The 14,654-nt window shown below is 22.9% G+C and overlaps 1 protein-coding gene across 1 annotated transcript; it reads left to right on the top strand.

Moving 5' to 3' along the window:
- The first annotated feature begins 11,422 nt into the window (after positions 1-11,422).
- On the top strand, positions 11,423-12,958 carry LOC145829012 (serine/threonine-protein kinase prk-2-like). The gene is made up of 4 exons (XM_082936753.1): positions 11,423-11,468; positions 11,653-11,793; positions 12,276-12,415; positions 12,659-12,958. The coding sequence occupies exons 1-4, from the start codon at positions 11,423-11,425 to the stop codon at positions 12,956-12,958; spliced, it is 627 nt and encodes a 208-aa protein (XP_082792879.1).
- The last annotated feature ends 1,696 nt before the right edge of the window (positions 12,959-14,654 follow it).

Genomic DNA, 14,654 nt, shown 5'->3' with positions numbered 1-14,654 from the left:
CTAATTACTTTAAATTACTTAATATAAGGATTTTAAAAGTCTAGTTTGGTATACGAACTTTTTCTGCTTACATAAACTGGGCCTTATATAATGAATACATAAGGCTTACAGATTATGCAGTTGAAAAGAGTTCTCCGCTCTCACTAATATTAAAAAAAATAATAAAGCTCCAAAAACTAGCAGTACAACTTTTAATGAAGCAATTTTATGTAAAATTTTTTAATATAAAATTCTTCAATTAATTTTTAGCGCGACGTATTTTTGTAACTTTTTTGTATAATTTTTATAACAAAACTACCCAAAGTATCATATGAGTTCATCAAAATATTTGAGTCTTTTATTGCAAAACAGCTTCAGTTATAGACATGAAAAATTACCTAATATAATACAGCTCGAAAAAAAACTACCCATAAAAATTCCTACTCTTTTTAAACTTGTCATGACGTATTTATAATCAAGCTGTTATGTAAGTAATATTGTATCCTATGGCTTAGTTAAACGCTATAGTAGTTGAAAAGTGTTTTTTGAAAAATTTCCTACTTCATTAAAAATGTATTTAAAGATAATAATAAATGTAAGGTTTCCAAGCTTCGATGCAAAAAAAATCTGCCCTAATGGATAAAAAGCTTCCTTCACGTATATTAGCCTCAATCAGCCTAGGTAAGTCTGTGTAAGTTTGGAAAAAAAGCAAGTTTAAGCTACTACAATTTGACTTAAGATATGTTTTTTTGTTGAAGTGTTTTGTCTATTTAAACATTACTATTTTTTAAAGTCAACCTACATAAGCTAGACGAATTTTACAAAACGTTTTCAGTTTAATAAATTTGTTCGATCTCACTATTTGTCTAACATTTATTAACTATTATAATTAACATATGTTACATATTAACATGAGCTATATAGTTTAGTTGTACAACACTGAAATTAAATAAATAAATATTTTGTTTTAAATTTCTTTAACTATAGGTTCTCATTTCCAACTATATCTATCAACCTATTTTGAAATTTAGAAAAAGCAAATAGAGTTTGAGTAATTCGAAAAATTAACATTAAACCGAGAAATGTAAAAAAAACAAATGCTAATTTCAAACAACTTATTTTAAAACTATTGAAAATAGTTTATAAAATAGTAGCACAACCATAAGCTCAATTAACCTGGCTTGTCTAACTTAGCTGAATATTCAATTTTATTATAACGGGGACAATAACTAGTAAGAGCGCAAAAGGGCGGAAATGGAAAATGTTTGATAAAAATTGGACGAAAACTTGTAGGGCAACACTAACTAACTAAAACTAGATATGCCAACGGTTTGTATGAAAAAAAAATTGTAAGACAAATTTCAGGAGATTTGAAAATTTCACTAGATGTTTAAGAACTAATTATCACAATTTCAATCTTAAAACTTAGCTAAATACAAAGTTTGGATTACCCTGGTCTAAGTCATAAAAAAAACTGATTTAGAAATTTGAATCATATTTCGTTTTTTTTCTAATTACTATTGCATCATAAACGTTTACAAAATATACTACTGTTTAGTTTAGTTTAACAAACAGATTTGTTGCTTTGAGCTCTTTTAGCTACTACTGATTAAAAAAAAATTATATATTCTTTTTTATATGCTAATTTAATTCCGTAACCTTTCGGATTTAAATTTCTAATAAAACTTACTTAGTGGCAAGTAAACTTACCTAATTATACTTATTAATTTTATAATTTTGTTAGCATATTTCATTGAAATAACACATTTTGGTGCAATATTGATCATGTTAATTACTTTATATTAAACTGTATCAAATTATTTTAGGTAGGTTTAAGTTTCAAATGAAAAGCTAATTTTCTTTTTTTGCACAATGGTATTTTAAAAATTGTATTTTACGTTACACTGAAAAGTAATAGACAAAGTAAAAAGTAAACACTAGTTTTTGAAAAAGTTTTTTAAACGTTTATTTATCTACTGTATTTACCGATCTACAAAACTTTCATGTAGGCTTAAAAAAACCTAAATTTAAAGTTGTCTTTTAATTGCTTTGCAAAATATTTTTATAATATATTTCAATAGTTAATTTACAAATTATATTTTATAAATAAAAAAAAAACAATATAACAAAACCACTAGTTTTCCAAAGTTTTATAAAGCTACCGTAATATAAGTTAGATAAGTTTTAGTTTCATACTAAAATATATGTATCATTCAATCATAATTTCTTAATTTTAATTTTATAATTAAATACCACTTAATTTATAAATTTATCCAGCAGACTTTTCTTTTGCGGGCTGCAATCGAATCAAGATAACTTTTTTTATTTTTTTTTTCTTACTTCTTTTATTTTCGAGAAGTCATTAACAGTTATTTTATTATTTGTCATAGTTATGTTAAATATTTGAATATATTATGTTCTTTTTATTAAGTTACTCTAAGTTGTTAGTTGTTTTAAAGAATAAAAAAGATATTTAAAAATATATAAACTACGTTTAATATAAATAAAATTTCATTGTTTATGTTTTTAATTGTGTTCATTGTCTCTAAAGTAATATGTTGAACATTTTTTAAGTTTTTAAACCAGTAAGTTTATTTAAGTTTTCATACTCGAAAGGTACTCATATCTAACATAAATGTTGAAAAATACAAAATTTCAATTTACAGCAATCTAACTAGTAACACGCATGAGTTTCAATTTAAATATAAACAGGCAAAAAAAAACTATCCTAGGAAAAACAAAAAATTCTCAATATTTTCTAAAATAATAAATGGACTTTTTTTGTTAAAAAAATTTGAAACACAAGCCTGAAATTGCAAGGCTAAATAAAAACTATGTTTTAAAATTAGTACGTTAAAAAAGAAAAAATAAATTAGTGGAAAATTAAATTACAATATACATATTGCTACTTGAATAGATTGATAATTTTAGTTGCATTGAAAAAAAACTCATAATAAATTTCAACGTGTTTAAATACTAAAAAATAGTCATTTACTAGTAAATTATTGCAGTTATACTTTTTTAAACATAACTTTTTAACTTTAAAAAAATATTATAAGATATAAAATATATATTTTTGTCCAAGGAAACTAAAAAATAGAAACCAGTTGTTTATACTTAAATGAATCAGTGTGTTCATTATAAATTGCTGTAGTACTTAAGAGACATTATTTTCTAATAATTCCATTCTGTTAAAATAAAAGAGTTTTAAATGTCTCTTAACGTTTGAAATTACATAAGATTTTTTAGTTGCTACTATGTAAAAATAAAATTAGGCAAATAATTAAAAGAAGCTATTTCTATCTTTTATGTATTAAAAACATATTTTATTTTTTTTAAAACAAGTCAAAAAGTTTCAGTTAAACTTTAAGCAAACAACAGTCTGTGTCCAGTTCACAAAGCAGAAAATATTTTGCAAACAACTAGCAGCACTAAATTATTTTCTTATAAACTTAAAAAACTAATTCTTAATTCAAGTCATGTTTATGTACTGCTCAGTTTTTATATCTCTGTAATGGTTATTTCATTGTAACTTGAACAAAAAATATTGTTAGTTTTTATTTTTCACAAACGCGGCAAACCCTAAAATCCTTTTGAAGTATACCTAGCCGTATATTTGTAAAAAAATGCCAACCTTAATTAAAAAAATATTTTTTGATTCTTGTTCATTTTTATTGGTTTAATTTTATTTTTTTTTATATCCTTAGTAGTGTCAATTTTATCTTTTAAATACTAAAACAGTAGATTTTTCTATGATTTTTGCACAAAATATTTTTTTTTTCATACTTTTTCCCAAATTAGTTTTCAAAAGTTTATACATTTTTATTTTACCAGGTATCCAGTCAAATATATGTACAGTGCAGTCATGTTATAATCAAGATGCCAGTTAATTACAGCTGTTAATATCAGCTGTTTACTATAGCAACTAAAATGCTAAAGTAACAATTTGTAGCTAACTTTTTCACATTTTTTACCTTATATTAAAATTTCATTAGTTATTTTTTTTTTTACTTTTGTTTTAATAAAATTAGTAAAAAGTTAACTATTAAAATTTTTAATTTACATTGTACTTTATTATTATAACATTTTGTTTGTAAATTTAAAACAGTATATCATATTAATTTTATACATAAGCTCTTTCTTTTATAACAAAAATAAAGTTCTTTAGCTTAATGCTTTAAAAAAAAAAACTTATAAAGTACAAAAAAAAATTTTCTGTGATTTTAAGTTTTAATTAACATTTTTGTTTATTGACTATAATTTTTTGTATCATGTGTTTAAAAAAAATACATAATTTCTTCAAGGTACCACAAATTTAAATGTTTCAACATCTTAATATATTTATAAAAGTTTTTAAATTTTAAATTTTAAAAATTTTCAGGAAAAGTTCTTTGAAATATTAATGATATGGTTATACTTAATAAAAAAACAAATTAATATCAAAATGTTAAAAAATATATTCATCCTCCTATGATCTTAAAAATCTTTTTTTTTTTTTTTTTTTCTCATTAACAACAATTTTTAATGGGCCATAATAATTTTGGTTAAATTCAATCTATAAAAATAGAACAATCAAACCAACGCCAGGCTTTAAAAACAAGTTTATTGTTAATGAAAAATTGTTTTTAGATTTTTAAATGTAGTTAAAATTTAATAATATATATTATTTTTGTAAAAAAAATTTTCAATATAATGGTGAAACTATTTTTCATCCTTGTTATTAGTGCAACATAAACCTTGGCAAATTATTAATTTTTAATTTAAATTAATTTATTTTTAAACTATATTTTAAAATCTAGAACAGTTCTATTTATTAGAGAAAAGATTAAACATTGCATGTAACATATTGAGGTGAATATTTTACCCTTATTTATGTAAAAATATTAAAAGACAGCTATTCTACAATATACTATAAATAATTAAACTTAACTATGAAATTCACCTGTTTTATAATTTTTTTTTAAATATAAACTATTTTGAAAAAATTATAAACAGGTAAATTATACACATAAACTTATTACCCAAAACACTAAACCTAGTGTTAAATTAAAATGAAATAATTCATTCACCTAAAAAAAACAATTAAATTTAAAAATATGCTAGATAAACTTACGTGTATTATCATTGTTTTACTAAGAAATGCTACAGATTATCAAACTGAATACAAAAACTGCTTGTTCAAGTAGGGTAGTTTTAGAATATTTTAATAGAAACATTTTGCAGTTTTATAAAGGATATTCATTTAATTTTACAAGATGAAGGCATTGATAATTAAGTAATTTTGTAAAATTCTTGGAAATTTTTTCAATTTTAATCACACTTTAAAGAATTTTAATTAACCTTTTACCATTCAAAGACTTGTTTTTAAATATAAGGAATTTAGTAAATTTAAACTGACAAAATCTGGTATTTTTTTTTAATTTAGTCAAATTTCCTGACTGTTTTCAAAAAAAGATTTACTTTACTATTCCTGTTACTTGTTTTTATTTTTGCTTTTCCTGAGTTTTCTGACTTTTCCTGACCTTGTTGCAAGTCTGCTTAATTTACAAAACTAGTTGTAAAAACCTTGAGTTGTATACTAAAACTTTCAAATATAAATTTTGTTTTTAATAAATTACCTAATTATAATAAAAAAAGACTCAATGAATTTGCCATATCAAAAATTTAAAATAGAATTCATCTAAGCAAATGGTAGTTTCAAGTTTGTTAATAAAAATATTAAATTATATTAATAAAAGGAATTAATAAAGCTTTCAATTTTATATTTCATCTTATCAATAATTATAAAATTAGTAGTAAATATTTTACCCTTATTTATGTAAAAAATATTTAAAAACAACTATTCTACAATAAACTATAAATAATTAAACTTAACCATGAAATTCACCTCTTTTATAATTTATTTAAAAAATTTAAACAATTTTGAAAAAAATGTAATGAGGTAAATTATAAACATAAACTTATTACCCAAAACACTAAACCTAGTGTTAAATTAGAATGAAATTATTTATTTACTTAAACAAAAAATAATTCAATTCTAAAGTATGCTAAATAAACTCTTGTGTATTATCATTGTTTTACTAAAAAATGCTACAGATTATCATACTGCCTACAAAAACTGTCTGTTCAAGTAGGGTAGTTTAACAAAATTTTAATAGAAACATTTTGCAGTTTTATAAAGGATATTCATTTAATTTTACAAGATGAAGGCATTGATAATTAAGTAATTTTGTAAAATTCTTGGAAATTTTTTCAATTTTAATCACACTTTAAAGAATTTTAATAAATTCTTTACCATTCAAAGACTTGTTTTTGAATATAAGGAATTCAGTAAATTTAAACTGACAAAATTTGGTATTTTTTAATATTTAGTTAAACTTCCTGACTGTTAAAAAAAAACCTTACTATTCTTGTTATTTGTCTTTTTTTTCTGCTTTTCCTGAATTTTCTGACTTTTCCTGACCTTGTTTCAACTCTGCTTAATTTACAAAACTAGTTGTAAAAACCTTGAGTTGTACACTAAAACTTTCAGGTATAATTTTTTTTTTAGATAAATTACCTAATTATAATAACAAAAGACTCAATAAATTTGCCACATTAAAAATTAAAAATTTTAAATAGATTTCTACTTAGCAAATAGTGGTTTCAAGTTTGTAAACAAAAATAATAAATTATATTCAAATTACTTTTAAGTGAAATCTATGTCTTAATAAAATAATTTATAATGAATCTTAAAATATTATAATAATCAAACTTTATTTTCAAGTTTAAAAATTCCAATAATTTGATAAAAGTAGGATATAAGAAAAAAAAATTTGTCTATTTCATCTAATTTTTGGAAAAAAAAATCAAATAATAAATTAACTTAACATCAATTAGTTCCAAAGCTACAATGTTTTTAGTTTATTAACCATTTAAATAAGTGGAAGATACTTTTCTTTAATTTTTCTAACCAAACATTACCAACAACTATAAGGTTAAAAGGTAGTTATGATTAAATTAACAATAAAGTGACTAAAATTAACCTTATGAAAATAAAAAACATAAACTTACATTTAAGGCATTCATATTTATAAAAACAATATGGTTTTAAATATGTTGGTGTAATTGAATATATGAAACTTTTATGTTCTCAACTTGTAAAATACAGCTTTTTCTTTCATAAGAAATTTTAATTCTATTGCCGGGGATTTTATTTTTTTATTCTACTGCGGGGATTTTGTGCTCTCCGATTTAACATCTCTGGTACAGTGTATATATTAGCTTAGTGTATACCAGTTTTATGCTAATCTAAATAAAAGTGTTTTATCAACATAAATTATATTAAACACTTTAAATACTTTTTAATTTCATCACAGTAAAAAAACTTTTAAAATGAACAATAACACCCAAAAACATAGATTATAGTTATATACATATCGTTTGTAGAAAAAAGCAAAAAAAATGACTAGAGTAGAAAATAAAGTTTCGTTGAAAGCAAAATTGAAAAAAACTGATAATGAATTTTTTAAAGGGCATAAATTTTAAATTAATGAATACTAAAATGAAGGCATTTAAAAACAAAAAAAGAACTTCTATTGTGTTCATTTTTCTATTTTAAACGTTAAAAGAAAAGTATTTATTTAAGTGTTTTATGTTTTGTTGAATTTGGATATAATTTTAATACCATATGCAAAGATAGAAAAGTCTTCAAAACAAAAATATCTTATTATTAATGAATTAAGCAGCATGTAAGAGTCATTGCAATAAAATACGAAATCAAGCTAAATACTATACTTTTAATAAAAAAAAGTGAATAAAAATAGTTTTGCTTATGAATGAAGAAGAGTAGAGGAGTTTGTAGAATTTCATTATCAGCGCTTTGGAAACTCTGAACAAAGCATTTTAAAACTAAAGCTTCGATTATAATATACTAGAATTACAACTGAATTCAAGTTTAAGTTTATACTATGTCAGGGTTTTCCAAAGTAAACTTATTCGGAAATTTAGGAGACCATAGAATGCGGAAGATCTAAAGGGAGATAGTAGTAGTAAAGAAGAAATGGAGCTATAGATGCCATAATAAGAAACTAAGGCTAGACATTCTGAAGTTTAGAGTAAAAAATAAAAAAAGAGTTTTCAGGGTAATTTCAACTGAATATTTAGTTAAGAACAAAAAGCCTAACCAACATCTTAAGAGTCGATATTTGCATAATATTTTAAAGTCCAGAAAAGTAAGTTCAAAATAGCAGTTATTTAGAGTTAAGTTATTATTACTGAACAAGGCAAAATTGCCAGAACACTTTCGTTGCTTTGAAAACAGAAAGCTGAATACATTATGAGAGTTTGTTTATTTTAGACCGTAAAATTTTTAGCGAATGTGTTTTGTAAGTGTCTCATACCAAAAACAAAAAAAACTTATTATAAGCATACTTTGACAAAATAAAACTTTGGTAGAAACATTTTACTCGATGTTTGCTGATTTTTGTTTTAAGTTAGATTAGTTTAATTAAATAATACAAGTATGAGTTATTTTAAGGATTTTTTAAAATGATCACTATTAGTTTTGCACACTAGATACTATTTTATTTTTCAGGAATTTTAGAATTTTGAAACTAATATAGCCCTGAAAGAATTACAAATATGGGTTTTTATAATGTTGGTGTACAAATCATCATCTAAGTATTTCTTGTTTTCCTCTGTTTACTACAGAAAATAAATTGATAGTTGCTTTGCTACATACTATAAATTAATGTTTTAATACTTGAAAAAATGAAAATGATAAATACTGCATTTTTTTCAACTATACAAAGTAAATAACTGTAACACAATTTCCATACAAATATAATTTTAAGTAAGTAGTTATTGTTTTTAAAGGTTTTTTGTCAATGAAAACTCATTAACTTTTTTTAACTCATTTAAGTGTACAAAGAAATGTTTTTTATATTTTTGAGTATGAATATTAATTTACCTTATATGTTTTTTTTTTGTATAATAATTGTGTTTACAATATTTTAATATGCAGTACAGTGTACTTTCTAATTGCTATTTTTTTTTTTACATAGCTCATTTCATTAAAATTATATTTATAGTTTTTGATAAATGTTCACAGTTTTTTAAGTTTAAAAGCTTAAAAATATAACTTATACTTTTTCTAGTAAGTAAACACTAATTTTAACCAAAATATTGTACTTTGATATAACAAACTTATCAAAAACTTAATAACTGCTATTAAGTTAGTATAGTACAAAAGGCAATATTTTTTTATTTTAATGTTTTTTTGAAATGTTTTTCTGAAGGTAAATAATATTCTTAAAAAAAACATTCCTGAAAATTCAAGGCAATTAGCTATATAAACTTTAAGTTCATCATTTAACTTAAAATTTTATTAAAACATAGCCATTTTTTTCTGAATATACTTCCTAATGTTATCAAAATCATAAAAATTTTAGGATACATAGCTTAAATACCATTTTTTTACTTAAAAATTAATTTATAGTTACTTAATCATGTCATATAAATTTAAAACAAAAAATGTTTGTTCATTTCTCAGATTACACTTATTCTTTATATCTTAAACAATAAATTATGCAAAATGGTATTTATTTACTCATACATATGATACAACTTTATTTTACAAATAGTGTATATAGTTTTGAAAGTATTGTAAATTAAATTCTGATAGAATAATTAGAAAACGATAATTATTTATTTTCATAGAAATCTGATAGTGCAAGTTATATAAATTCTAGTTTTCCTGTGAAAGATGATTTCTACAAATTCCTAACTCAATTGCACGGAATAGAGAAAGAAATGTTTTCTAATTGATTTTCTTAAATAAAAAGTGATGCCTTGATTTTAGTTAAATGTTCTAATTTTGACAAGTAACTTTAATTTTTAATTACATAACTTGTTCTTTGCTGCTAAATTGATTCATAATAAAACTTTAGTTATGAAGATTTTTTGACTTTAAAAACCAATATAAAACAAACATAACATTTAAATAAATAACATTTAAAATAATTATTTTAAAACATACCAGATATTTCTTTTTTTTAAATGCTCTCTTTCTAAATTAATAACAATATCCTGTAAAATGTTTATATATAGCTTTTTAATTTTGGTTTGAAAGAAACTTTACTAAACTTGTAAAAAATTACTATTTACTTAGTTTTTTAGTTTGTATAACTGTTATAGACTCTGCTTTTACATATAAAAAAGAGTATGCTCTAAAAGTTTTTTTTTTTGTTTTTTATCTTAATTTACTTCAACTTATAAAAAAAATCTATTTTGTATGAGTATTTTGCTTTAAAGATATACCATTTCTGCATAAACACGCAATTTTTGTGATCTTACTTGTTGTAGAAATTTAAGAAACTTAAAAGTGGTCCTTGGTAGAATTCAATTTCTTAAGAACTTATCTATTTTTTAATTAAATTATTTACACAAGTTAGACAAATTGTTTATTGTGCTACTTTTCTACTAAACTAAAACTCTTGGTATATGTTTACTTTTAAACCAAACGAAAAAATTATAAATAAAGTAGTGACTTTTAGTTCAGTTGACTTCAAAAATTCCAGCTTTACAAATCCTGGTTAAATTTGGTATATCATAAATTTATGCTAACTTTTATAGAATGTTTATTTTATCAGTAAGTTCAATAAACTATTTACTTAAAGTTCTTTTCTTATAATACTTTCACCTTTTAATCTTAGTTTTCAGTGTTTAAACTATTTTAGACTTTTAGAACATAACTATGAGAAAATCTCAGGCTTGGCATGTAGTTTTATAAATTAATAAAATAAGTTAATATAAGTTACTTTTTGTTAATCCACTAATTACAAGTACTTACTAAACTTAATCAGAACTAATTTAAAACTATTGAATCAGTATTAGCTAAAAAACCATGATTAAAAGTCTAAATGTGAAAGCTAAATATGTTTTTAAAAAAACTAAGTGTAGGTTTTTGTTAGATTTAAAGTAATACGCTATAGAACTATAGAAAAGTTTTGATTAGTTCAGTTAACAGTTACTTTAAAATTTAACAAAAGATTGCTATATATTTTTTTTTATATCTACATTAAATTATACATAAATTTAAATTATAAATTAATCAGAAGTAATAAAAATATCAAGTTTATTATGTAAAACTAACCATTTGTTAGCATTTACTTTTAATAAAACAATTACAAATGAAAAAATGCGCGCACAAAAATTTTCTACCAACTACAACAAGCATAATAAAACGTCATGTCTGTTTGAGAGTCCTAACCAACAAAAGAGACCTTGCAAACCTACTTTAGCTGAAATGTTGAAAAGAGGTCCGAAATACAACAAAACCATTCAAACTAACGAGAGGAAATTAAACCTAGGTTGGCAAGCAAATACAAGTAATGAACTTTTGAATGAAAGCAATAAGTTCATTTCTTCTAGTTATGGTTACAAGTTTGAATATAAATATCTAATGGGCCCCAAGTTAGGTCAAGGTGGCCAGGGTAGTGTATACACAGGTTAGTCTTAAATTGAGTTTTTCTATTTAATGTAAAATATTCAACATTTTGAAACAAATAACTTTATAAAAGATTAATTTAGACTTTGGTCCAAAATTATGTCTATACAACTATATATATTTAGCAAGCAAAACAAAAATACTTAATTTAATAAAAACAATTTCTAAAATAACAACTATTTTAGCTAAAAATCGTACCACTGGATTTGAAGTAGCAGTGAAATATTTAAACGCGGGATCTTACAAAGAAAGTCTTTGTGGTGGACAAAATATACCAGAAGAGTTGGTATTACATTACAAGGCAACGAGAAATAAAGGTTATCCAGGTTTGTTTTGTTATTTTAAGTCTTTTAATAATTAGACTACTATAAAATAAATAATAATATTCGTTAGTTAATATTTGTAATACACCTGTTTTTGTTATTTAAATTTCAAAATTTTAAACGGTTTTAAGCAATCTGAACTAGTTATCATTATATTTTTAAAGGTGTTGTTAAGGTATTCGAGTGGTTTCAATATGAAAAGTTTTTTTTGATCGTGATGGAAAAACCGAAGGGCTTTATCACTATGAAACAATTCATCCACAAAAAAGGGGCTTTGTCAGAAAAAAACGCTAAAAAGATTTACGTTGATGTACGTATTTTCTTTGTTAACATTTGTTACTAAAACTATTTAAATGTTTTTTCATTAATAGATGTATAGATATAGGTTTACTATAAAGATTTAAATTAACTGTTTGTTTCTTTATAAATTTTAATTAATTAAATCTTTATTTTAAATAAAGATGTTACATTCGAATATATAACAGTTACTGAATACTTGGAAGTGATTCACTCAAACCAATTGGATCAAGTTGTTCATAGCGATGTCAAGCCGGAAAATATCCTGATTAATCCACGAAACTTAAATATAAAACTCATTGACTTCGGCTGCGCAGTTTATAAGCAGGTAGGTTATATACAAATTGCAGTACATAATCAATTAAAATTCTAACCTAAAGCTAAGTATTGTGTTAGTTACATTACTTATATTTTAGTATTGTATTGTAATGATTAAAAAAAATCTTAAAGAAGAAAAAAACATTCTTGTTTTCAGCTTTAAAGTACAAATAAAACTTTTTTTTTACATCAGATAATAAATTGCACCTTTGAGTTACTTCTATAAAACTAAAAAAAACTTGATGCTTTCTAGAATGCTGACTTTGAAGATTTCAAGGGAACAATGTTGTACTATCCACCGGAGTATTTCAACACTAAGCGCTACAGTGGTGAACAGTTGGACTTTTGGGGCGCAAATCTGGTTCTTTACATTATGGTGCAAGGCAACAAGGCTTTTAGAAATCCCATGGAGATTATGAAAAAGAAACAAGTTTATTGCGGAGACTTGTCGTTGCAGTTGAGGTTCTTTTTGGATGAAGCGCTGCATAAAGACCGCTTTGAAAGGCTCAATAAAATAAGTGCATGGAACCACTTTTGGTTACAAAATCCTTAATTAAGAAATGAAGAAATCATTTAGGAAGATTAACATGAGTAATAAAAGTTTTGTGTAATTAAATAAATATTGATAAAATTAATGCAGTGAAGATGACCCAATTAAAACAATATACCTAAATTTTTTTTTTATTCTTGTTTAAAAGCATAGTAATTTTCTAGCAAAAAAAAAGTTCGTGATTCTGATTTATAGACAAATTAAAGTTTTAAATTTTATAAAATTTGTTCAACTTTTTGTTTATTCTATTCTATTAAATAAAATTATTATTACCTAAGCGGTTTTACAATTAGTTTAGTACTATTTTATGTTTTTTTTTTAACGTTAATTAAACTTTTTTAATTTTTTTTGAACTTTTTTTCTACTATCTGGTAGTATGATAATTTTATAACACATTTAAAGTTTGTTAAGAAGAAATTGTTTTTGTAGTTCTACCGGACTAAGAAAATATCAAGGCTTTTAAACTAGACTAATTTCTAGAAAACTACTGAACGAAAATGAAAGTTTGAGTATGGTTTAAAACAAAGCTAACTTACACTGTAAAAAATACACGTTAATAGTTAAATTATCATTTCTGACTTATTTTCTAAAGAAGTAAGTACATTTGTTTTAAATAAAAAAATAAAAGGTTCTGAATTAATAAAGACTATATAATATATTTTACGGAATTTTAAGCATTTAAGGTTTAACTTGTACTAATTTCATTTCGAATTTAAATCTTTTATTTTTAACAAATGACGAAAAGCTGTTTGAATAAGCTCTTTTTTTTTAATAATAAGGCTCAAACGTTAAGTAAAACTCTCGAAAATAGTTAAAATTTTAAAAACATCAAATAAAATTTATGTTTGGAAAGCGTATATTAGTTATTCGTTATAAGTAAAGATTTAATTGTTTTTAATTTATTGGAACATAAAATCTAGGGATAGCACCTTTAGTACAATAAGACTCTAAATTTTTATTTCTAATTTTTTTTTGATTGTATAAGAAATCACATATTTTGAAGCTAAGTTTAAACTTTTAAATTTAGTAGCTGAGAAAATTTTAAACAAGAAAAACTGAAAGTACTTTTCTAAAAATAAGTTTTAGTAGTTTTGAATAGTTATATAGTTGACAAAACACGTTTTTGATAACAGCTCTACATTTTAATCAAAACAAACTAAACTAACTCTAGATAATATACAACTAAAAAAAGGTTAATAACTTCGAGCAAGAACTGAAAAGCAAAATGTAAATTTTACCTATTTCAATCATCTTATAGATATATATATATATATATATATATTAATGTTTTGTTGTTAGACTTAGTATATAACTTTTAAATTTACAATATATTGCAATTGACCTGATTAGATTATACTCATCATATGAATGTATGATATACTGTAATAGAACACAGTTGTACTATTTCGGATCTGATATAAGCGGGTTAATTTGGTTTTGTAACTGGAAATAATACTAGTAGTAATCGATTTGCACTATAATTTATATTTTTTATTATTGATCGGATGGGAAATAAAAGTGTGTCCATGGATTTAATAAGTCAGTTAGAACTGATTGAATTGATTTTAATGTATAATTTAATAAGAAGGAGTTAAACTAGCACCAAAAGTTTAATATACTACAGCATTTGCGAAGGCTATAATTAACACTTTTAAATAAGCCCTAAACAAAACCAAAAATACTTATAATAAAAGACTAA

The sequence above is a fragment of the Thalia democratica genome, chromosome 2, assembly GCF_965202585.1.
Source record: "Thalia democratica chromosome 2, ktThaDemo2.hap1.1, whole genome shotgun sequence".
Taxonomy (NCBI): Eukaryota; Metazoa; Chordata; class Thaliacea; order Salpida; family Salpidae; genus Thalia; species Thalia democratica.
This window is presented reverse-complemented; position numbering and strand designations above follow the sequence as displayed.